The 25,780-nt window shown below is 37.1% G+C and overlaps 2 protein-coding genes across 2 annotated transcripts; one reads left to right on the forward strand and one right to left on the reverse strand.

Annotated features, from left to right (window-relative positions):
* Positions 1-10,181: 10,181 nt before the first annotated feature.
* LOC125609340 (berberine bridge enzyme-like 15) lies at positions 10,182-18,929 on the forward strand. Its single transcript, XM_048780665.1, has 3 exons — positions 10,182-10,755; positions 17,366-17,852; positions 18,103-18,929. Exons 1-3 carry the CDS (start codon positions 10,265-10,267, stop codon positions 18,721-18,723), a joined length of 1,599 nt encoding a protein of 532 aa, XP_048636622.1. The 5' UTR covers positions 10,182-10,264; the 3' UTR covers positions 18,724-18,929.
* An 11-nt stretch (positions 18,930-18,940) lies between these two features.
* On the reverse strand, positions 18,941-24,379 carry LOC125609339. The gene is made up of 8 exons (XM_048780664.1): positions 24,105-24,379; positions 23,911-24,025; positions 22,351-23,498; positions 20,762-21,960; positions 20,514-20,644; positions 19,708-20,402; positions 19,498-19,610; positions 18,941-19,408 (listed from the first exon to the last, which is right to left on the reverse strand). Exons 1-8 carry the CDS (start codon positions 24,156-24,158, stop codon positions 19,102-19,104), a joined length of 3,762 nt encoding a protein of 1,253 aa, XP_048636621.1. The 5' UTR covers positions 24,159-24,379; the 3' UTR covers positions 18,941-19,101.
* Positions 24,380-25,780: the final 1,401 nt, after the last annotated feature.

A 25,780-nucleotide genomic window follows, 5' to 3' on the forward strand; every position in this document is an offset into this window, starting at 1 on the left:
TTTTACCATTTAGTCATTTAACATATATTGGATTATAAATAAATAAACTAATTTACTTACTACCCTACTTAAATTTGGTTGAGTGATGGTTGTTTTTAGAGCATCCTCATCGGTTAACATCTCCACATGAGTGTCTAAACACAAAAGTATTAATTAGTCTTTTATCAAAACATAATTTGTCTAACCAAAGTTTAATTTTTACAAAAATCAAAACCAATAGAACACAAACACATGTCAGAATTGACTGTAGAGAGTATCTTAAAAGCTCGGTACAGAGAAACTATAAACCTTGTCTTTTTTTTTTTTTTTTTTTTTTATTCTTAAGACACCCAATTGAAAATTTTTGATTGGAAGTGCTGTTAGTTTTTTTTTTGTTGTCGATTATTTGTTCAGCACCTTAAACAAAATAATGTATAAAATTTGAAAAGAACACTAAGAAAATTTTAATTGATGAGATACCCTCTCATCAACATTTATTGAGATTTTTTACGTATTTAACCACAAAACTTATTTATCGTTACTGATAAAATGTAGCCACACATATATTAAGATATGTGTGTCCGAAATATTCAAAAGATTCCTAGTTAAAAATTACCGCAAATTTTATTTTAAGGGTTATTTGTGAAATAATCAAAAAAAAAATTTAGTTTCGTAGAGAAAGGGTAGAGAGAGATAGGAAGAGAAAATAAGAGAGAGAGTGTAAAATGGTTAGTTAGTTAATTTTGGATTTTTGTTTGGTTATTGATGCAAATTCTCTTTATTTTATTTACTATTCTTTTATTATACTTTTTGGGTGAAATATCTTTTGAAAATTTAGCAATAGAAATTCTATAATAAAACGAATATGAAAGGACAATCAATCAAACAACAACTATCTTTTGAGTTTTGTCGTTTTACTTGCTTTACCAGTCGAAATCAAAAATAAGTGGTTGTTCTTTTTCCAATTATTGTGATTTTCTCCTTCTTTCTGTAATGTCATTTTGTATTTCCATGGATTATTTCGTAATTGTGTGGTTTTTATTTAATATCGTTGTTTGACCAGAGAACAATAATATATTCAATAACTAATGTGATAATGAGAAGAGCGGTCGGTCCAACTTATTACACGTACGTCCTTTCTGCATCGCATGTTTTGCTGTTACACGTACCCAAATATATTACAATTACGAATATGCGATTGCAACTAAGATATGAAACCTTACGACAAAATTTACAGAGAATCTCGTATAACAGCTAAACGATAGGTAAAGATCAAACCAAACGTGGGTTGGTGCAAAAGTAGTGATAACGAACGTAGCAATCATTTGTAAATTATTTGTTAACCAATCACCCTAATAGGCAGGCCCGGCTCATAAATTTAATGGACCCTGTGCATAATATATATAGTTTTCCACAAAAAAGGGCCTTAACTAGGTTTAACCAAAAAATAAAAGGGCCTTAATTATATTAGATTATCCAAAACAGGGCCCTAATTATAAAGAAAAATTTTGAAAAAAAAACTGGACCCAGTGCTTTTGTACCTCCCGCACACGTCAAGAGCCGGCACTGCTAATAGGCTGCGTATCTAATTATCTATCATTCAAGTTGCATTTTTATATTGTTATAAATAAATCAACCGAAAAAATATCCCTAAACATAGGTGTGACAAAAGGCTTTGCATTTGAGAGTTCAGAGTTGTGTCGCTTATCTTGTACTCCTTGAACCCTACCGGCCGATAATGCCTGACCTTTGCGGTCGTGCAGATAAATCCCAAGAACACTTGTTGTTTGCTTGTTCATATTCATCGGTTATATTAGAGAGACTTTCCTCCTCCTTCAGATCATGAAAAACACATCCAATGCAGTCAATTAATCGAGTAGCTTACGAGTTACGTCCACCTCAACAGATAGAAGATAAAGAAAACGCTTACCGTCACTTGGCAAGTTACTGTATATATATATGATTTCGAAAGAAAGAAATTGTCATTCTCAGCTTAGGACTATATCCTCTCCTCCGGGCATATTAAAGAAGGTAAAAAGAGTATATTCGGGAAGGTAGAAATGTTGTTCCTCACTTAATTATAGGACACGTTTTAATATAGTGCAATTGACTATAAACTCAAATGTTAAAGTATTTTTGATTGGATGTATTTTTAAAAAGTATTAGTCAATGTAGAGCATTTTAAGCAATTTCTCTTTAGTTATTATGGCCTGGTTAGCTAATTTTTCTTCTCTGTTCATGGAATTATAAGATCTGTTTATAAACAACCCCTTGAGTATATATACTATATACCCGTTTGCCCAAAACAATGTACGTAGTATACTATATACCGTATATATAATTACTTAAATTATCCTTTTTTGTGCACCATTACTTTTAAATATCCAATAATAGAAATTTCTTTAGGTGTCGTAACCAAATATCTTGTAGAAATTAAGAAACACACAGATGCACCAAAATGCTCTCTTCAATCACTTCTATTTTTTTTTTGTCAGCTGTCGAATTGGTTAGACAAAGTTCTGATCAGACGAGATATTTCTCCGAAAAACACTTCTATTAGAAATATTATTTAGTGAATTCAAATATTAACTCATACTAAATCAACTATAAATATAATTAGATCTCGATCCGCGTAACCGCGCGAGTTTTTATTTTCATTTATTTTTATATAAATATTTTATTTTCAATTCTAAATCGGTATATATTGTAATATATATGTGTCTATCAATTTTTAAAACAAAATAAGTTTACGGTATATTTTTTCATTGAATAGATTATTTCAAATTTTTACATGTATTTTTATCTTCTTCTATATATATATTTTCAGATTATTATTTCATTATTAAAATTGTAACTATATATATAAAGATTAGTAAAATATTGTTTTATTGTCATATTCAAAGATATTGTAACATTTCACAAATTTAGAAAGCTTTAAAAAAAATAAACTTTTCCCTTCATAGATTTATATTATCGAGTAAATAATTAAACATTTAGTTTTTGTTTAATGTTTATATAGTTTAAAATTTGTTTTCATTGGTTTAAGGTAGTGAAGATTAATCATTGTTAGATAATATGATTTTTGTTATTTAAAAAAAATCTTTATAATTTTAAAAGTTAACATCAATAAATATATAAATAATTAACATATAGAGGTATAGTATTAAAATATTAAATTATATCTATTTAATTTATACTATCTATAAATCTAATGAATCATTTATTGTTTAAATCCAATTATTGATAGCTCAATAAAAAATTTTGGTAAGCCCAAAATTTAAATGATAAAATTAGAGATTAAATGTAACATGACTTTCTAGAAATATGTCCATTAGGTCTATTTTTTTAAAAATCACACATGAATCAAAGTTGTGACTTCTGCTTTAATATATAAGAATACATGTTAATAACAATCACATCCGTTGTAAGTAATCAATGATGCATTCCATGTACCTTAGAGCACTATTATTGGGATTTCTAAAAGGGAATTTCTTTCAAAAACTCAATGTGTGGTCCCACCAAACCATAAAAACCAGTCCCCAAAATCATGAAATAAGGACCCCTTGTGGATGTTTTTTACAACAAACGGAACGACTTTAAAACGCTCCCAGGCACGGTTACCAAGGCAGCTCGCTCATCCATGGATTCCGACGCCGGCAGCTTCGTAGCTCGCCGGCGTCGCCGTCTTCTCACCGTTTCCCATCTCTCTGTTTCTCTTTTTCTTCTTTTTACCTTTCTTCTCCACGAGTTTCTTGTGTGGTTGGGATTTTTCACCTCTTTAGTCGTCGCGAGTTGCAGAAGAAGTTGCCGGTGCCGTCTTTATATCCTTTGGCTCTTGTTTAGCCCTTTCTCATCTCTTTTGACGGCACAAGTTCCAGATCTGACTCTTATGACCTGCAATTCTCTTACTCTAGTTGAATCTTCTCAGATCTCAGATCTATTGATGCTGCAACGTACGTTACTCTCCTCATCTCCTAAGATGATGAACTTTCTCCCTTCGGGGAAGATCTATCCTGTCAGGTTCTGGTGTGAGTGTGGCTCCTGCACCAGCCCTCCTTGTCCAATTCTCGTCGGAAATATAAGTCTCAATGGCTCTGAACACTACTATCAAACTATTCCGGCGAGGAATCTCCTCTTCAAAGACCCAGTAACTAATCTCTGTTCACCACGAACACCGCTCGTAGCTGCTCCTTCCGACGACTGCTCACCCCTTCAAAGCTTGTTAGAGAACAACGACCAAGGGCTCAGCTTTGGCTCTGAAAAATCTCCATGGATCCAACACGGTAATGCTGGAGTCCACATGTTTTGCTTAGAATCAATGCTTGTTCCCTTGGAATCTGAAGTCAAGTCTACCTCTCTGTTCGTCCGTGTGAAGGAGTCAAGTGCTTTAATGTCTGAGTTATCTCAGGAGAAAACCATCTCAGCTATGTTTTGGTGTGAGCGTGGCATTATATTTGGTAGCTATATCTCTGGGTTGACTGTACTTGTTCAATGCTTTACAGAACATCTTTTGAAGTCCTCACAAGACAGTCGCAGTTTCTCCACCATCAGCTTCTGGACTACTCTCCCGAAGTGTATGCGTAGACCACAGTTAGCTACCTCGACCCCAAGTCAGTGCTCAGTTTCATCTCCAAATTTGAGACTCCTAAAGCTCGAAACAAACAGCCCGCTGAAACTGTCCTTTATGGTTAAGTTTCATCAACCTTCCTCTCGACAGGGCAGAGAGAGATCCTTGTCCACCTCCTCCTTCTCAAAGGAGAGAATCATTCTACAAACATCCCTCTTTGTAAGAGATCGTCTTATCCCGATTGCAATATCGGAAAAGCTTTTCAACCCCTTCACCATTTTGCTATCTTGTTTAGAGGATCAGAAGATGCAACCAGACTTGTCTTAGTGATGTGTTCTGGAGGTAAGGGTTTGTTTTCAACGTCACAACATATACAACATATGGTGACTATGGTTTATGAATCCGGTTTTACCGTGAATCTGCTATCGACGCATTTGAGCATTGTCTCTTTTTTGCTGTCAATCTCTTCGGAGAATCTATCTACTTTAACTTCCTATGGTTTTAAGTTTTATTGTTGTAATCAAAGAGGATGGATAATTCTCTCTATCTATTGTATGTTTGAAGTTTAAGTTAATGAAATGAAAGGTTGCACAAAAAAAAAAAGGACCCCTTGTGGTGGTTTTTTTGCACTGTTCGCGGATCCCACCGACACGTGACGGTCCGCGATTGGTGCGCTTTTTAATTTTCTTTTTTTTTAATCAGACAGAAAAAAAATAAAGAAGAATTAAAAAGTTTTAGAAACCCTTAAGTGGGTTTGCTCTTAGAATATATGCTGGCTATAAGAAAACCTCTTATAGCCTGATGTTGAACCGTTCTATAAAATTTACAAGTCCCTTGCAGTCACTCGATAATTACCAATCAGAGATTTTTCATAATTCGTTCGAGGCAAAGGGCCCCAACACACTTTTCGATACTATAGTTTTCCTGTAGAAGTTACAAATTTCAGTATGTTTAGCAAAAAAAAAGTTGGAAAATTCATATAATCAATAATTATCACGAAAGGGGATTTCTAAAACTACTTGGAGCACTTTGCACTCAAACTATTCCAGTCAAACTTTGTTCACAAAAATAGATTCATCTTGCTCATGTGTTCTTTCTTCTGATTACCAGTTACCCCAACTACCTTCATAATCAACGTCAGTTTTGTAAATGATTTTCCCATGTGTGCTTGACTGATATAATAAAGACCTATCTATTAAATTCTTAATATCGAACAGGATGCCAAAATGAATGAGACAAATTTAAATACGTCTTGGATAAATGGATCTGAGATCTTGCCAGAGAGGATGCCGTTTTTGTTTCATATCTTATCATTGCACACACAATGAGATGCCAAAATGTTACAAAAAGAAATTCAAAAGAAAAAGAGATGCACATATTGGTTGGCCCAAAAAAAGGAGATACAGATATTTGATGGTTAGTCATGAAACAAACCTAGGGTTTCAGCGGACCAAATTTGTTAAGGCTCATTAGTCTGGTCAGACCCATTTAACACCCTAACAATTAGAATTTTTTTTTACATAACTTTTGTTTAAAACAAATACATTCAATTTCCTTAACCATCTAACCTACCCAACTTTTTTTGTCGCTGGATTGTATTATAAACTTTCTAGGCAAATAATTCTAACCAATAAGAACTAGCAAAATAAATATAGAAAATAGATACACTAGTATGAATCCAAAATAAACTAACACACATCTATTTAACTACTCCACTTTTAAAACAAAAACTAGATTTTGACCCGGGCAACCACACGGGTGTTTGTTTTCACTTTTTTATACATAAATTATTGTTTTAGAACATAAGTGGTATATATTTTTAATGTTAATCATATATTTAAATATTTATATAACTATTTCAAATACAATAGTTTTATAATTTACATGTTATAATTAATTAATTGTTTAAACCTTATGTATTTGCCACTTCTTATAATATATTTATCTTATTGTATTTGCATTAGTTATTAAGCAAATTAATATATTCATGAGAAAATATATTAAAAAATATTTTTTATTTAATTTATGCTAAATTCTGACCTGTATTTCAAAACTGGATTTCTTTTTACCAATATTTTTATGCTTATTCATTTTAGATAATTTATTATTGTATATATAAAGTGTAAGATATGTTAATTTTTAGACATGTATTATATAGTTTGTTAATTTTAAGTCGTTCTATCATCATATTATATTTTAAATAAATAGTTTATATTTATGAAAATAAAATTTATAAATTTATCAATTGAATATAATTTTATCATATTTATTTTAGTATAATAATTATATTTTAACATGATCATGACTATAAGAGTAGATAAAATAGGATATAATTTATTTATTTTCATTTCTAAACGATAACTTAAAATACATTAAGTTATTGTTTAAATATTACACAGATTTATTAAAATTTTAAAATATAATATATAAATATATATTATATTTAAAATGAAAATATATTATGATTAAAGTAGTTACAAAGATTTTATATTATTAACTTTAAAGAAATACATGTTAATTTTTATACATGTATTATATAGTTTGATAATGTTAACCCATCTTACCAACATATTAGATTTTATTTTTGAATTTCTATGAATAGGTCCATTAGGTCCATTTTAAAAAAAATCACACATGAATCAAGGTTGTGACTTCTGTTTTAATATATAAGATTTGTGGTTTCCTATCTTTTAGTGATTTTTTTTTCATTTATATAGTTACATAGTTAATTTGTTAAACAATCATATCTTGGAGATTTATTTGCAAAATAACGTGGGAAAAACTTCATAAATACATAAAGTATAATTTTAGCCTTTTAGGTGATATTTAAGAAAAATATCATATCATGTAAAATATCCTGATTTTGGTGATAATTGTCACTGCCATCTTTACAAAAAAAATCCTAACAATGTGCTCATTCAGTGCATACATTCTATATTGAACCCATAATGAGGTTTAGGTATATTGTCCACACAAAAAAATGAAGCGATATATATTCCCAAAAACAATAACTAGATCTGGCATTTGAGTTTCAGTGCAGTTCAGTTTGGATATTTTGCATTTGGCTTTTTGGTTATAGGATGAATGAATAGATCTGAATTTAAACTGAAATAGGACCAATTTGGTATAGTTCAGACTGTTGAAATGTTTGTGTGGCTTAAATCTAAAAAAGAAGAAGAACTTATTGGGTTAGCCTCTCTTAACAGTCTGAAATTTAACTTAAAACTTAGGATTAGATATTCCTACAAAAAGACTTAACTTTTCACTAAAAAGGGATGGATTTAATATTTTGACTATGTTTATCATTTGTCACTCAGTAAAATTTTAAATCTGTCTGTAAAAACAAATATTTTACTATATATTTTCTTTAAAAAAGTGATCAAAACACATCAAAAAGAAAAGGAAATCCACTTATATGTTTTCCATATGAAATAATAATTAATCCTTTGACAATATCGTCAAAATCAAATTTATATAAAGCTATTAAGAATATGTAGTAGGCTAAGGGGGCATGGCCTTGACAGAGTCGTTGCCTCGTTGGGACTATATTTGCTATGTGAATGCGACATCATGTACTTTGTTGCCAATTTTTGTCAAAATTTCTTAGAAATATATTTTGACTGTAACTTAATTCAGATGCACTTTGATATGGTAAGTAAGGAGGCCAAAATTTGACCAGTCATACAAATAAGTTTGCCAAAAGATATGTGAGAAATCTACTCTTCTGTAGGTTACAATGGTTTAGTAACTTAGTTATATATGGAGCCAAATTATGTGAATTTACAATGATATAGCCATTTGTGAGACCGCAGCTTGTGTAAACTTACAGATCCCCTAAATTAAACGTCGAGTCAAAGATATTTCGTAGTATGTGTGCGCGCAAATTCAACTCTCGATTGACATGTTTGATAGAGTTGTAGAAAATAATAGAAGCAAATGTTGTATATATGTTATATAAGTAGATACAGATTGAGACTTTGAAGCAAGTTTTTGACGCATACGGTTATTACATAATCTTCAGACATTGTCACTTTGTTGCTTTTAAGCTACACATCTCTCAATATCATCATCAATCACATTACCTATCGCAATCTTCTTGTGACAACAAAATCCCACAATACAATCTATATGTATCCAACTAATGTTGGGAATACACATAATGTGATTTTTGTCTAACGAAGATAGAAGTTGAACCCAATCACATTTTATACCACTATGAATTTTTTAATAAATCGTGGTTACAATTACAATTAGTAATTTTCAGGTTTATCGTGGAAAAATGCCGTGTATGTGTAGAGTTACAGATTAGTAAAACTTCAAATAAATAGAAATCGCCTACAATAATAATGCACAGTGTGAAAGGACCCTTGTGTACGAATAACATAAGAGATTATATTACAATTCAAGAAAATGTGTTTACCTTCACGCTACAATTACTGAAGATAAATGGCATCGATATCTTTAGATGTTGAAATGTAAAGAAAGTGGCCGGTGTTGGTATCTTCGAAGTTCTTGCGTATCAGCATTGTTTCCTTACTTTCAAAAGACATTCATTTCTTCAGAACCCTTAATTTCACAATACAATACATTTAAATATACACACAAAACTCAGGTTTCGTTATCAATACATTCTAGGACAACGGTTGTTACAATTAAAGTAACTTTTAAAGAGATAATTTGTTTTCTTATGGTCAGCGAAACTTTGTATTTGGCGGCTATTTGGTCAGCGAATTACTTGGAATTTTTTCTTTAAGAAAAAATCCAAGTATATTAAAAGTAAAACTTGGGGGCTGTACAATTAATAAGAAAGATATAATTATAGCAATTGAATTTAAAACGGATATAGTTTTACTAATCGTACATACATTGCAAGAAATAGGTAACTGTAGCAATGAATTTAAAACTATATATAGTTTTAGTTATGGTGCAAACATTGCAGTATGGCAGTTTCAGACTTTCAGTAGCTATATTTCGATCTGGTTCGATTCATGATTGCATCTGCAAACGTTTTACCGTGGAGAAGGAGGATATAAAACACGGCCTAGTTCACCAAACATAACCCAAGTATTTTATCGCTAAATGGGATAAATAAGAAAGAAATAGAAAATATGTAGAGCACAAAATATGTGACATCAAAAGTATATATAAAGATTCAGATTATATAGCAATGAAGTACAAGGGAATGCAACGACCCTGGTCATATTCTAATTTCTAACAATTCATTTCTTTCTTTCTGTATGGTTGGCGAATGGCGACTGGCGAGACATTTATTTGGTTATATGCATAATTAAGGAATATATAAACTCCAAGAAAATCTGTATCTTTCACGTAGTCAAATACATAAGATAGAAGATTAGCAATACAATAAATTTTGATACATTTTTAGCAACAAATGAAAGAATATAACATAATGAAAACTTTTAGTCATGATGTAATTACAACACCAACTTTACTTGTAAATAAACTCCACGAAAATCCTAATCTTTCAAGTAGTCAAAATACAAAAGATAGAAGTTTAGCAATGAAATAAAAAATTATACAGTTTTAGCAATAAATGAATGAATATAATGAAGATGTTGATGTAATTATTACACCAACTTTACGTATAAGACATTCACAGAATCACAGCTTCACACACACATCAACCTCCTATATAAACCCAAACACATACCTCAGCAACCAAAAACAAACACCACACAATAGTTCTTTAGAAACAATATGGCGTTTGCGGTTTCAAAGCGAAACGCAATGGCGTTTGCGGTGACGCTACTATTAGTTTCCATTCCTATGTCTTCATCCACACTACAACAAGATTTCTTGCAGTGCCTCGTCGAGAACTCCGACATATCGTTCCCCATAACGGCGGCGTTTTACTCACCCGACCAAAACGCGACTTTGTTTAAAGAGGAGCTCGAATCAACGGCACAAAATCTCCGTTACTTGACGCCGTCAAACCCGAAGCCTGTGTTCATATTCGAGCCTATGTACGAGACACACGTACAAGCAGCCGTCGTGTGTGCCAAGAAACTCCAGCTTCACATGCGGGTACGTAGCGGCGGCCACGACTACGAAGGGCTCTCCTTCGTTTCTGAGAACGAAACGCCGTTTGTGATCGTTGATCTATCCAAGCTTAGACAGATCGACGTAGATGTGGACAGTAACAGCGCATGGGCTCACGCGGGTGCCACCGTCGGAGAGGTTTACTACAGGTAAGTAGGTAACGCTTACGCATGTATTTGTACTATTGGACGATCCACCCATGCATGATTTTCTAAACTAGTCTTTTTTCACAAGAAAGAAAAACTGAAGCATCATACCAAATAAATTACTTTACTTTTAAACAACCAAAAAGAGACAAAATATATTAAATGTAGTGGCTCAATATATATAAATAGCCATGGATTTCCGTTGGAATTTGAATTTCATGAGAAGCTATTAGCTTATAAGATGATTTTGTTTTGTCAGGAACTTTTTGACGAAAAACCAACAAAATAATTAGAAAATTTTGATGAACAAATATGATAAAATTTTCTGTTCATATTTCGTCTGTTTATATATTGACAATGTTGATTGCTTCTTATTTTATTTTTACAAAACGTTGCAATTAGATCAAATTCAAATGTTTATTATTTATTTTTATTTTTTTTGAACTTTGGCTTTCATATTAAATAGCAAAAAACATAAAAAACATAAAATGTTTACAAGCCCAGATGACTTTAGTTTTTATAATACCCATAGTTTAAAAACTCATATTTTGGAAACTTCCATTAGTAAAGCCCAAGAGGAGTTGAAAAGTCCAAACTCGTCGATGGTGGATGACGTCTTTCAGCGTCCGGAAAACCCAATGGGGGAGAAAAGATGGTGAGTGGATAGCCGATCATGCATAGCGGAACCAAGCTTGCATCATAGTAGTGGAGAGAGTTGGGTTGGAGGATCTGAATCCTTGAATCCTATTCCTTATCTGCCTATCTATAATGGTGAAGAGAGAATCTACAGACCTGAAAGAGTTTGAGTGGAGTCTTGAGTTACGTTCATTCCAGAGCCAATAGAGGTTGGACTGCCACGCCAAGAGAATGAGAAGACGGCGAGGTCTGGTCGCTTTGTGAGTTGAGAGAGACTGCATCTGTTGTAGAGTTTGGTTCCAGCTTCGCGTGGGTTGGAGTGAGCATCTTCTTGCCGATAATTCCCAAAGGCTGAAAGCGAAATCGCAGTTGAAATAGATGTGGTCTCTGGATTCATGACCGGTGTTGCACAGGAGACAGAGTGGAGAGGCCTGGATTCCCCAAGCGAGTAGCCTATCCCTCGTCGGACATCTATCAAGTACTACAAGCCAGGCGTGAAAATGTTGCCTTGGAATTCCGTAAGAGAACCAAACCGCCTTAGCCCAATCCACTTCCTCAATGTTTCCTCGCAGGTATGAATAGAGCTGGCCTGTTGAATATTTCAAACTCACCGAGCCTGCAATCTCCCACTCATAATAGTCAGGATTTACTGTAAGTGTTATAGTAGTTAGGAAAGCATGAAGAAGTAATTGTGATTCTGATCTTGCAGCAGGTAGACGCCAGGCTCCTCTTCGGAACAATGACGCTACTGTTGCATTGTCTGGGATCCCAAGTCTTGACACTGAGCTATTGAGAGCCGTTGCCAAGCTACCGAAAGGGGTCCAATTATCATGCCAAAACCTCGCTGTCAAGCCATCTTCCAGTCGCAGTTTAATGAGAGGGAACACCACTGACTTGAGCTTGAGGAGCTTGTTTGCTAGCCAAGAATTGGACGCACTAGGCTTAGTGGTCCAATAATTATGAATTGAACCTTTAAGCACTTTTTCTCTGAACCAAGCAACCCACACCGAGCCCGCCTTGAAAAAGAGCATCCAAATGAGCCTGATACAGCAAGCCAGATTCCAAGTTTGAAGGTCTTTGATGCCTAATCCACCTTGCTCCTTTGTAAGTACACATTTCTCCCACGCTACTCTTGCCGTGTTGTTACTTTCGATATCGCCTTTCCACAGGAAAACACTACAGAGGGAATTGATTCTTTTAATGCAAGCTTTTGGCAGAATAAAAGCCGAACACCAGAAGGTGGTTATCCCGGAGATGACTGTCTTGATGAGGAGTAAGCGGCCAGCAAAGGAGAGAGTTTTTACTGTCCAAGAGGAGAGCCTTTTCTTGATTTGGTGAAGGAGTGGCTCGCAGCTGACTAGATTCAGCTTCTTAGAGTTGAGGGGGACTCCAAGATAACGAACAGGCAGCGCACCACAGGCCATTCCAGTTGAGGCTTGGATGGTATCGATCTCTGAAACAGACAGGCCAGATGCATAGAAGCTTGTTTTCTGCATACTCACCTTGAGGCCTGACCGTAGCTCAAAATCGTGAAGAACTTTGAGAACATGCTGCACGGACGTTAACGAGCCATCAGTGAAGATGAGCAGGTCATCTGCAAAGCATAGGTGAGTAAGCTTTATTTTTTCACAGTTTGGATGAAACTTTAATCCTTCTTGAGTAGCCGCTCTCTTTAGCATGAATGATAGGCAGTTCATGGCAATTACAAATAGATAGGGAGATAGTGGATCACCCTGTCTAAGCCCTCTTCTTCCTTTGAAATAGCCATTTACAGTGCCATTATAACCCACCATAAAGCTTGTTGTACATATGCAGGCCTTGAGAAGAGATATGAAGTGGCGAGGGATCTGCATACTTTCCAAGCAAGAGAAGAGAAATTCCCAAGATAGGGTGTCAAAAGCTTTCGCTATGTCGACCTTGATGGTAATTCTCTTCTGACCTTTGTTCTTATGGTATCCATGCACTAGTTCACTTGCTAATACTGTATTTTCCACCAGCAATCGATCTTTGACAAAGGCTGTTTGACAGGGAAGAATAAGATGCTGGAGGATTGGCTTTAATCTCGCTACCAGTAATCTGGAAATCACTTTGTAGATGGTGTTGAGACAAGAGATTGGCCGAAAGTCAGAGATGTTCGTGGCTCCAGGGAACTTGGGAACCAGCGAGAGAATAGTTGAGTTTGTGGCAGCTGGTAGGAAAGCTGAGGTGAAGAAATGTGTAATCGAAGAAGTCACTTCACCTCCAAGTATATCCCACGCTCCTTTGAAGAAACCCGAAGTCAGCCCATCAGGACCCGGGGCTTTGTTTGGGTTTAACCTGAAGAAGAGCTTCCGAATCTCCTCCACGGAAGGGAGTGACAGCATTTTTTGGCAATGATCCAGACTACACTCAAATCCAATCAACCCCACAAACCAGTCAGTAGAAGAGCGCAGCAACGGCAGGTAGTAGTATTGAGGGCCAAGGATTGATTTGAAGTGTCTCACCGCAAGTTCACTCATCTCTATAGGGTCCGTTACTAAAACACCAGCTTCCAACATCAAGGCTCGTATTGCATTGTAGCTCGCTCTGACCTGACACATCCGATGCAAAAAGGTAGTGTTGAGATCTCCTTCACTGAGCCAATTCACTCTGGACTTCTGTCGAAAATAGCTTTCCTCAATCTATCTCAGGAACATCCACCTCTCATGAAGATCTCTCTCTTCTTGGAATGATTGAGGCGATGGATTATTCAGTGCCTGTACCTGCACAAGTTGTAACAAACGGTAAGTCTCGCTCACTCTCTCTTGAATATTTGAAAAATTCTCTCTGTTTAGTGTTTTTAGTTCTCCCTTTATGAGTTTTAATTTCCAACAGAGTTCAGAAAGTGTCGAGCAAATGCTTCCGGCCTGCACCCATGCGTCCTGTACAACCCCCAGAAAGTTAGGGTGCTTGGTTAGGTAGTTTTGGAATTTAAAAGGTTTGGTTCCAGCAGTCGGTAGGGTAAAAGACAAGTCTATTAGGCAGGGACAGTGATCAGAGAAGAGGTTGGGTAGAAAGAGGGCATAGGCATGCGGGTAGGAGGATATGGTTTTGTAGTTGGTAAGGAGCTGATCTATTTTTTTCCGATGGGATCTGACGGTTGTTTATTTGTCCAGGAATGAGATGGGCCATTGTAGCGCAGATCAAACAACCCAGTTTGCAGCAAGCAGTCTTGGAATTGGTACATTTGATTATCAGGGACCACAACTGCAGAGGAGGAGTGCTCCGCAGGATACATTATCTGATTGAAATCGCCCCCAATCATCCAGTTGTTGTTATCCAAGTCGAGACTGCTATGAAGATGAAGAAGCTCAACCCACAAGTCTACTCTTTCAGCAGAGAGATTTGAGGCATACACTGCAGTATAATAGATCGGCTGCTGAGCAGGAAGTGTTAAAATACAGGTCATGGACTGGCGAGACTGATGGACGATTTGGACTGTGAGTGGAGCTTTCCAAATTAAGATGATCCTTCCATCTTCATCAGCAGCATGGTTCGAACTATAATTCCAGCCATTGCAGACGTTGGACATAAGGGAAGATAAAGAAGTTTCCTTGATATGAGATTCAAGAATTGCACCAAAAAGAGGCCTATGGGTATGAAGCCAATATTTAAAAGGGCGATGCTTAGCCGGGTCATTTAGACCGCGGACATTCCAAAAAAAGAGTTTGACACTCATTGGGAAAGAGGGGGAGGGTCTCCACCAGCAGAAGAGATGGATTCCCGGACAAAAAAAGGAAGTAATATTTAGTTGCTTGGATGGGGAAGAGGTTTTTTGTGGTTCAATGGTTTTTTGTGGTTCAAAGGACTTTTGTGATCTAAAGGAAGGGTCAATGAAAGGGTCAAGGGCAGAGAAAGGGTTTTTTGAGGAGAAAGGGCTATTTGTGGAGGAGAGAAAGCAGGTGGCGAGAGGGGGGAGGTTGTAACAAAAGTGTCAGGTCGGAGGGTGGGAGAAGAGGTGGGCGCACAAAAGGGTTGGGGTTTGAGTTGGAGGAGATAGGGGGAGAGAGAGTTAGTGAGGAACGGGATCGCTTTAAGGAGGGTCTAGGGGTGGGGGCAGGAGTAAGGCGTGGATCAAAAGATCCCAAAGAATTGGAATCTGAGGTTCCAATGGTAGAGCGAGCTTTGTCTATCATCATCACATCAGTGTGGGCTACTTCAGTGTTTAAAACAGCAGTGGGAACAGAGGCTGCGGCATCAACTGCTTTCTTTCTATAAATTTGACGGGTAGATTTGGGGACGGGAGTGGAAGAGGAGGAAGCTTTCTTTCCTTTGGGTTTGTCTTGAAAGGGTGGCTCAGAGGGCGGGGGTGGGGTGAAGTGGAGACAGTTGCGGATAATGTGGCCTAATTCATGGCAGTGAGAACACGTAGGTGGTACCCACGGATAATGCACCGAGACTTCAACCACTTCTCCATTCTCGCGTTCATACTCAACAATTGCAGGCAAGGGCTGTGTGAGATCAACCTCAACTTTGACATGAGACACTGTCAGGCTAACCATGTTTTTAGTGAAGTCATCAGTCTCCTTTGGCTCTCCTACAAGACCAGCGACTAGACTCAACCCCGCATTGTACCGAAGATCAAGTGGAACTCCTGTGAGGTGAGCCCATATTTTTATTGCCTTCAAAGGGGGGGTGGCAGACGAGTGTTCCGACGACCAGTGGGCGGTGTGAAATATAGAATCCCCCACATACCAGATGTTCTTCTCCACAATCTTCGTTCGTAGATACTCGCTAGGAATCCTCACAAGAGTTGTGTGGTTAAGAGGGTTATTGTGGATTTCTAGTCTCTGCCCTTTTCCCCACATATGATTGAAAACACTCTGAATTTGTTGGAAAGGGGGGGCTCTACCATTGAAGTAGCAAATGATGAAATCCTTGTGGATTTCAGCTCCAGCTTTGAATACTGAATCAGGTATCAAGACTCTTGGTCTGCCAGACTTTGAGAGGGTGACTGGAGCTAATCTCTTTAGGGTTTTGTCTGCAGCAGTTCTGAGTTTTTCTACCAATGTAGGAGCATTTTCAGAGACCGCTGGGGGCCGCTGGAAAGGAGGAACCGGGAGAGAGGGAAACGGTGGACCACTTAAGGTAACAGTCGGGGGGATAGGAGGAGAGGGTATTTGGTCACCGGGGGGGAGTAATGTTGGAACTGGATGATTGGGGAGGGTTAGAGGAGGTTGAGGCGGAGGCTGGGTTAGTGTTAAGAGGGGAGGAGGATTTTAGAGGAAAGGTTGTGAAGGATTGATGGTTAACATCGGGAGAGAAAGTTGCCACTGTAGTTTGAACAGTAGATCTGGTTTTTTGATGGTTTGGGCTGATAGGCTTTGAATCTAGAGCAGCAGTTGTTTGGTTCTCAGGTGCTCCAAGGAGAGAATTACCTTCTGAGATCGCCTTCTGTGACTGGGTAGAAACAGCAGATGTAGAATTATTGGAAGATTTGAATCCTTTTTTCTTAGAAGAAAAGGGTTTCAAACCAGTTGGGTTAGAGGAGAGAAGAGGAGGGAAAAGGTGGGGAGAGAGGGGAGAGGTAGGATCAGGTGGGTCAGGCGGGATGGGCGGCGGAGGTGGAGGCTCACTGGAGGTGAACGACGGAGAGTGCAGGGCGGAAGCGTTGCCGGGGACATTCCAAACACTCTTCATAGGGAACCGAGCCAGAGAGAGAATGACTCGGTATATAAATGTTTATTATTTATAAGCTGCGTTTGTTTAAAATCCATTATGATCACCTAATTTATTGCCGGTTACGTAAAATATTGCTTTCATGCTCAAACAAAAATGTTTTATGAATTTTTCAATTTGTTCATTCTTGATTGATAGAGGCCATAGGGTTAATTAAAATGACCGGTTTTCTTTATTCAACCAATTGATAAAACCAAACCGAAGTAAAAGCAAACTGAATATGGTTGCTTTGGTTAATGATCCTTTAGTTAACAGTTTACTTCTCCCGCGGTTTAATTAGGATCCAAGAGAAAAGCCAAACCCATGGTTTCCCGGCGGGTCTATGCTCCAGCCTCGGCATCGGCGGCCACTTAGTCGGCGGAGCCTACGGTTCCATGATGCGTAAGTTCGGTCTCGGCGCTGACAACGTCCTCGACGCGAGAATCATCGACGTTAACGGCAAGATCCTTGATCGCGCTGCAATGGGAGAGGACGTCTTCTGGGCGCTTCGCGGCGGTGGAGGCGGAAGCTTCGGTGTGATCCTCGCCTGGAAAATCAAGCTCGTTCCCGTTCCGTCGACCGTGACTGTATTCACAGTCACGAAGACGCTTGAGCAAGACGGTACCAAGGTTTTGTACAAATGGCAACAAGTCGCTGACAAGCTTGACGAAGATCTCTTCATTCGCGTTATTATTCAGACAGCGAGCAAAACTACCAAACCTGGGAACCGAACCATCTCGACTTCGTACCAAGGACAGTTTCTCGGTGACTCAAATAGGCTTATGCAGGTACAATGGGGTTGAAATTTTAATTATATAAACTTTAGGGGTCTAAATTTAAAACCTCCAAAGTATTATATATACATCTTTTTGGCTAGTAAATTTTTTAATATGTCAAAATTCGAACCTGAGTAAAAGTTTTAACAGGCGATGCAGAGAAATTAGAATTTTGTAAAGTCAGGGGTCTAAAGTATGTTTTTTTCTTTTAGGTGGTAAACTTTTTAATTTGACAAATTCAACCCCGAGTTTAATTTAACAGGTGATGCAGAAGAGTTTCCCTGAGCTAGGACTAACCAAGAAGGACTGCATGGAAACGAGCTGGATCAAATCAGTAATGTACATTGCTGGATTCCCAAGCAGCGCAGCACCGGAGGCTTTACTCGACGGAAAATCACTCTTCAAGAGCTACTTCAAAGCCAAGTCAGACTTTGTGGAAGAGCCAATACCTGTAGAAGGCTTAGAAGGACTATGGAAGAAGCTTCTTGAAGAGGATTCACCGTTAACGATATGGAACCCTTACGGAGGAGTGATGTCGAGGATTGCTGAGTCAGAGATACCATTCCCTCACAGGAAAGGGACCTTGTTCAAGATTCAGTGGCTATCGTCTTGGTCAGATGGGAAGGCAAGCGACGAGAGGCATATGAAGTGGATGAGGGAGATGTATAGTTACATGGAGAAGTATGTGTCGAAGAACCCGAGACGTGCGTATGTGAATTACAGGGATCTTGATTTGGGGGTGAACGAGGAAGAGAGTGATGCTAGGGAGTGGGGGACTAAGTATTTCAAGGGGAACTTCGAGAGGTTGGTTAAGATTAAGGGTGAGTTTGATCCTGAGAATTTCTTCAGACATGAACAGAGTATCCCAACAAAGATTGGTTGATGGATTGAAAATGGTTTTCATATTAAATGTTCTAACAAATATATACAAGTGATGTCTATGGGTTTTGGATCTTGATAGGAAGCATTTTAGTTTGTGTGCTTACTATCTTGAATCTTGATATTACAATCTTTGCTTGTGGTGGTGTGATTAGGTTGTCTGAAACTAAACTCTGTATTAAAACAAACCTATGCAACATTCTTCGTTCAGTTTAGGCCGGTTAAGAAAATACAAAAAGTATAGACTTTGGAACCTCAATGCAAGCTTCTTTAATATCTCCATCCTTGAAAAAACATCAGTCAATGAAGAAGAAGAATCAAGCAGTGAGAGACATACCCAAAATTGTACTGCTTTTGATGAATTTTTCAACTAAGGAATTATCTAACAACAGGTTTGTAAGAACTCGGTTGCGAAAGCTCGCTGTTCGTCGCTCAATAAAGAGAACCACTTGGCGACCATATTGGCTGGAACAGATGAGCTTTGGTCGCCACAACCCGGAAGCTTGGAGGTTTCGCCTTGTAAGACTATTGCAAGATCCAGCCGAAGCGTCTTCAAGAGGGAGCTCACAGTTGCTATCTGAACTCCAAAACCAGCTTCTAGTGTTGTCTCACACTGCAGAAATGATGACAGTTTCTCTCTCAAGTTTGATATTCCTTCATTTTCATAGCCACCAGCATCCACTCCAATACTGCAAAATCCAAAACAAAAAGAGAGGACTGGATATTATTACCTCATGTTGGTTCTTCTGTATAAAGAGTCAAACTAATAAAATGTTACCTGCTCAGCCGCCCAAGAAGAGAGACGACTGCAACAGAAAGGTTAACTGGCAATGGCATTCCCAGCGTCTTTAGCAGTGGAGAAACAATGTTTGCACTAGTCCAATCCCATGCCTGCATATATAAATATATAAGATCAAATTGGTACAATAGATTAACAAAACATTAAGTGAAGGTTGTAAATGCTCTTGAAAAGTTTTTAACTACATACCGTATAACAAGTAATAAGGTCCACCAATGACAGAATGTCATATAAAGAAACACTTTGATCCCTTGCCAATAGGCACTGGAAACCTTTGTGTGCCGGCCTAAACTCAATCAACCTCTGATGCACAGTATTAGAGTGTGTAAACTCCTGAACAATTTCCATAAGCATAGATCCCATAGCCTCCAGCGACGAAGACTTGTCTGAGAATGGACACTTATTCTTCCCTGGGTGCAACTTAGAATTTCCCTCTACTGTACCAAAATGTCTGTTCTCTAGAAACATCACAATGGATTTCAACACTGCAGTTGATATATCATGATCACAAGAGGACATCATTTTCTCTCCAGCAGTGTAAGCAAAAACGTGAAGAATGGTCAGTGGTACTGGGGTTTTCTCATGACTGTGTCTGTGCAGGAGTTCAAAGGAAACTTCACGGATAAGTCCAAAACGATCCACTGCAGTACATATTGCTGCCAAAATAGCACTTCCAGCCACCAAATGATCAGTTAGAGCTACTCTGCTGAAGAGAGCTACATTTTCTCCATTCAAGGTGACATGAATGCTAAAACCAGATTCAGTTGTTTCTGAGGATTTAGCAGAATACAATACTCTCTGCTCTGAAAGGAGGTCCTTAAGAAGGCTAAGGAGTTCTTCCAAAAATTCGGTTAGAATACCTCCAGCTTCAGTATCAGCCATAACTACACAATAGAATTCCAAGTTCAGTTAATTTAAACATCAAATCAATAGCAGACTGAAATATTCAGTTTTGAGAAGAAAAACAAGAAAAGGAAAAGGGATTAGGGACATACCACTAGATATATGCTTCGAGAAAGAATCTAAGCAGGCGCAAGAATCATAATCCAGAGTGTTCCCAATGTTCATCGAGGAAACCATAGAGAAGTTATGAAGCAGCAAGGAGAGGAACACACATACCCTTTCCCTGAGAAAAACAAAGGCATATATTAGCACCCAGACACTAGTTTACTAATGGAGTTGAAAGAATTACTATATATCAACATTATGAAATGAAAACACATTAGAGAGGATAATAACATACCGTGCTAAAAGGTTGTTTTCCATTTTCAAAGAGAACAGAATCGCGGGCACTGCCCACTGTGCTGTAGCAACTGATGGGCATCGCTGAGCACAACTGTTTGCAGCATGGAAGATTTTGATGATACTGTTCTGGTCTTCAGTATTTGAAAACACAACAAAGTGTTTAAGAATATGACCATCCGATGTTGGCGACTCAGGTGGCATTTTGACTGTCACTGAAGCATTCTCAGTGTTGAGACTATAAGCTTCACTACTAGCAACCAAGTCAAGAGCAGTAGTAGGATTTTTGTCCTCATTCATAATCTCATCACCCAAAAAGTTTACCTGCGGAAGATCAGGGGACATGAGCGACTCTCTTGCAATCTTGTAATAAATTTCATCTTCTGGTTGATCCAACTCCAGCAATTTCATATAATCTGTAGCAGCATCTTCCTCCAGAAATAATGTTGCCGCATCATGTCCTTTAGCAGTAGAGAGGCACATAGTTTTCCCAGCCACTTGTGTAATTTCAGCTTTATTACCTCGAGTCTTGGTTAACCGGTTAAACTCAATAGAATTCTGCATAACTGTCTTCTTCTGACAAGAAACCAAAGTTTCTTTCTCTCTTAAAGGCTTGTACCCAGTTTCTGCTACCATAGACTGCAAGGCACCCAGCTTCTCTCTAATCTGTAGATTCTTCTTTTTATCATCAGATGACAGATGCTTACGTGACTCCATTGCCTCTGACAATCTTTTTCTTTTTCGAGAGTGCTCATTAACTACCTCATGCCTATCTTTTTGACCGCTTTGAACACAGTTTTCAGCCACAAAACAGAGCTTTCCATTTTTCCCGGTATCGACTTTATGGAACATACTTGATTTTGTTGGTTGGATATTTGGTATGTCTTTTGCTATTTCTGCTGAAGTAGTAAAAGCGAACTGCTCTCTTCCCTGTGAGGCCAGTAACTCCCCCTCAGAAAAAGATGTTGCGCTGGAAACTACTCCAGAAGTCAGTAACTCTCTAGACCCTCCAGTAGGAGAATCCAATTGAGAAATAGGATCGGAGACAGACTCACTCACGCCCCGTCCAGCTTTAGCGATTAACTGGGCAGAAAACTTGCAAGCTTGGTCCTGAGAACCAGGGTTGGCTCCCAAATGGCATCTTGCGTCAGAATTGTTTTCACCACTACGGTTCTTTGGGGGTTTCCTGCGACCTTCCACCTAAAAAGCAATGGAATGAAACATAAGTAAAGTAGTAAGGAATTAAAATGATCCAAAGTTTAAAGGCGATATATGTTGTGAATAATCTACCTATAGTAAGATTCAATGACACTAACAACTTCAACAGACTAGAGCCTAAGTGTTCATACTCAGATAACTTCAACTGACTATTTCAGCTAAACTAAGAATGCTTTAAGCCACAATCATAAACCTAGGATAAATAGAAAAACAGGATTCTTTTTAATTTACCATGTCATTCAGAACAGATCCATCATGTAGCCTAATGTCTGAAACCCGGGAGCAAAGAAAGTATCATATATCAAATCATCAAGCAGAATATTAAATTAAGATGGGAAGGAATAGAGTAAGAAATTTATGGCATAAACAAACCTTTGCAAGAGTAGCTGTACCTTCAACGTCTCTAGAAAAATACTCACCCAGAAGATTCATGCGATTTGTAAAACCACCGAACTCACGTTTTAACCGACCCAGCTCTTCTGCCTGAAACTCCCTTCGATATTTTTCAAACTCAGCCACTTCATTGAAGTGCTTTTCACGTTTCTTCTGAAACTTCAGCTCCTTTTTCAAAAGCCTCATTTCAGCCTTTTCCAGATCTCTGGCTTCATGAGGAGAAACAGAGCGAGTCGATTTCCGAGAGAGAGAAAGCTCATGCACCTGTTTTTTCAAACCCTCGGTCACTAATTGTGACTCCTGCAACTGCCGAGTCAGATCATCAACACGAGATTTCCAGTCCATGGCTGTTTTCTTATTCATCTCAAGGAGTCTCATCTTCTCTTCCAATTTCGCTGAGTTTTCAGCAAACTTTACTTTGCTCCTAGCGCTCTGCAATTCCGCTTCTTTCTTGAGCTCTTCATTTCTAACTCTAGTGATTTCAAACTTCTTAGACAAACCTTCTGCCAGCTTCATCTGTTCCTTAGCTTTTGCACTCTCCATATCTGCACGTTTTCTCTCTTTCAGAGTCTTTTGTTTTTCAGACTCAAGCTGCTTTTTCAGTGTCTCAAGATTGGATGTCGAAGTAAGCAGATCAGAACTAGTCTTATTAGCTGAAGCTCTTAAAACCTCCAACTCGGAAAGATACTGATCAGCTTTCTTCCTCTCTGATTCAGCTTTCTTCCTCTCTGACTCAGCCTTCTGCCTCTCGCTTACAAGAAGACTTTTAACCAGATTTATTTCCTCCTTCAGTTCAGGAACGTCCGGCTTGATATCCTCATATTTGACCAGCAGAGCCTTTGCCTTGTTCAGTTCTTTACAAACTTGTTCCCTCTCTTCTTCGGAATTATCAGCCCTTGATGTTTCTTTCTTAAGGAGGTTCTTCAGTTCACTGATCTCCTTTTCTCTGCTAGAAGCTTGATCACGAAGAATTTTAATTTCTTCACTTTTTTCTTGAATGTTTCGCTCCAATCTTTGTTGCAAAGAAAATTTCTCAGACTTCAAATCAGAAACTTCTTTCTCCAAAGATCCTTTTTCACCTGAATCATTCTCCTTAGTGTCCATGCTATCCGACATCTCCCTAAGTTCTGTAAACATATAGATAGCATGTCAGCAGTGCCGAGTTAAAAACACACAACAACAAGATTGAGAGGTATAGTAATAAAACCATCTTTCCACCCAACCCACACATCACTAATAGCTCAAGTTAGATAATAAATTCAGTTAATAATCGCCAAAGAATCATCATTCAAGAAGAACCAACGCTACTCAAAACCAAAGACATATGGAATACACCAATAACTTACTCTAACGTGTATAGCTCACCTCAAGATATCAAGGGAACATGTAACACAACAAAAATCAAATAGTAACAACAGCACAACACATCAGAAAACCAACAAGCTAAACCTATGCCACTCGTAGTGAAAGGAATATTCCTTTCAAAGTCCTAACTATCTTTACCAATCTGAATAAACTGATGAAACGTAATCAACTTACTTTTCTGGAGATTGGTTTTCTCATCGTTAGCAGCTCCCATGGCCTTCTGGAGAATCTCTATAGCTTCTTTACAAGCATCTCGCCGCTTCTTCATGCCTAGGTACTTCCCTTGCCACTGAAAAATACAGTCACGTAAATACAACATCGCTAAACACAAGAATTGATCCAAATCTACTATTCAGGAAAATACATACCGCGATGCAGCAAGAGTTCCCTGAAGCCAGCTCAGGTGGAGCATTAGCCGCCATTGCGGGAAGAACGACTCCGATTCTTTAACGAACTCTCACGTAGACTGGAAGCTCCTCGTCATCAATCAGAGGCGGAGAGAAGAGAGGCTGATTTAGAAAACGAAATTCGAAAACCCTGAACCCTAATTTCAGTGAGCAGAAGAAGCGAGAAAGAAGACTGTAGCGTTTGGGAAGAGGAGTAACATTTGGATCTCCGGGCGAGAGTCGGTTAGCTAGTGTTGAATTATTTAACTAGGCCCAATTTGATCAGAAAAAAAACTAGGCCCAGCCCAGTAAATTTATGTTAACTTTTTCCTTTTTTTTTTTTTTTTTTTTTTTGTAACATGTTAACTTTTTCCTATTTGGTATTCTTCATATTCTATAGTTTAATAAAATTAGCTAGTAAGAAAAGTAAACATATGTTTTAAAAATCATTTAAGTTTTTAAAAATATATTTAGAGGGTGGTAGTGTAAGTTTGATTTATAGTGATCTGTAACAAAAATAGATTATATTGTTATTGGTTTACAGATTTTCGCATTCTTTAAAAACATTAGTATTAGTGGTTTAGTGCTCTTTTAATTCTATTTAAAATTCCACGTTATTCAAAAAATTTGGATTTTAGTGATTTTATATGTTTGTTAAAATTATTGTTGCTGATAGTTGTATTCTAAACAAATTAACTCATAAAACAAGATTTTGTAGGGATACTACATACATCATCTCTTGATTTTTTTTATAGAAATAAATTGTTAAAAGGTCTTTGAAAATATTATAGTTTGATATTTTCATAATTTTTCTCAATATAAAAATTTTTCTCTAATCCTTGACAAAATTGTTAAATTTGTCAACTTTTAAAATCAACGAGCATTATGTAAATCACAAATTTTCAACTAACTACATAAATCAAATTCCCAGTAATTTCCCCTAAGTATTCTTAAATAGTTGAAAGTTGAAATTTGATATTTAATTTAATAATATCTTAAGAAATTGGTATGTCACCAGATTATGCAATGGCATTTATGTGTTCAAATGTTAGTCATCCTATGCATTCCCATACGAGAAAGAGTAACACAAGATATAAGATCAAACACACATTAAACTACGTACAATGGAGGTATTGAATAAAAGATTCAATAGTTGAATTTATACAATGAGATTGTTGAAAAATAAAATTTGATGATGTGGATTAACTGGTGTTGAAAATATTCAACATGTTGAATAAGAAAAAATGAAGATCGTTGACAACACATGTTACATTCTAAAGATGTTTGATATTTTGATATTATCTTAGTTATTTAAAACCAATTAATCTCATTATAAATTAAATAATTTATTTTTATTTTTATACTAAAATTTATCATTTAAATTATCTATAAATAGAAAATAGGTTTATTTAATTTGGATATAGAAAAAAATAATTATTAATTAATAAAATAGAGTGTTGAATTTTATTTAACAAAACCATTGTAGTGGATAAAAGTTGAATGTATGTTGAATGATGATATGGAAGAAAGAGAAGATGGCATAGAGTGTTAAAAGATAAAATGGAAAATGTTGAATCTTGAAACCATTGTACATAGTCTTACACGTTAGTATATATTGTTGGTTGTTTTCGCTGAGAAACACACCAAGACTAGGATGT

The sequence above is a fragment of the Brassica napus genome, chromosome A5 (assembly GCF_020379485.1).
Source record: "Brassica napus cultivar Da-Ae chromosome A5, Da-Ae, whole genome shotgun sequence".
NCBI lineage: Eukaryota > Viridiplantae > Streptophyta > Magnoliopsida > Brassicales > Brassicaceae > Brassica > Brassica napus.

Excerpts from the sequence above, each read along its gene's own strand:
- LOC125609340 (XM_048780665.1), top strand. The coding sequence starts at position 10,265 with ATGGCGTTTGCGGTTTCAAAGCGAAACGCAATGGCGTTTGCGGTGACG. Across the intron at positions 10,756-17,365 it reads GTCGGAGAGGTTTACTACAG|GATCCAAGAGAAAAGCCAAA; the intron begins GTAAGTAGGTAA and ends CGGTTTAATTAG. Across the intron at positions 17,853-18,102 it reads ACTCAAATAGGCTTATGCAG|GTGATGCAGAAGAGTTTCCC; the intron begins GTACAATGGGGT and ends TTAATTTAACAG.
- LOC125609339 (XM_048780664.1), bottom strand. The coding sequence starts at position 24,158 with ATGGCGGCTAATGCTCCACCTGAGCTGGCTTCAGGGAACTCTTGCTGC. Across the intron at positions 21,961-22,350 it reads GTACAGCTACTCTTGCAAAG|GTGGAAGGTCGCAGGAAACC; the intron begins GTTTGTTTATGC and ends ATTGCTTTTTAG. Across the intron at positions 20,645-20,761 it reads GAAAACAACCTTTTAGCACG|GGAAAGGGTATGTGTGTTCC; the intron begins GTATGTTATTAT and ends TGTTTTTCTCAG.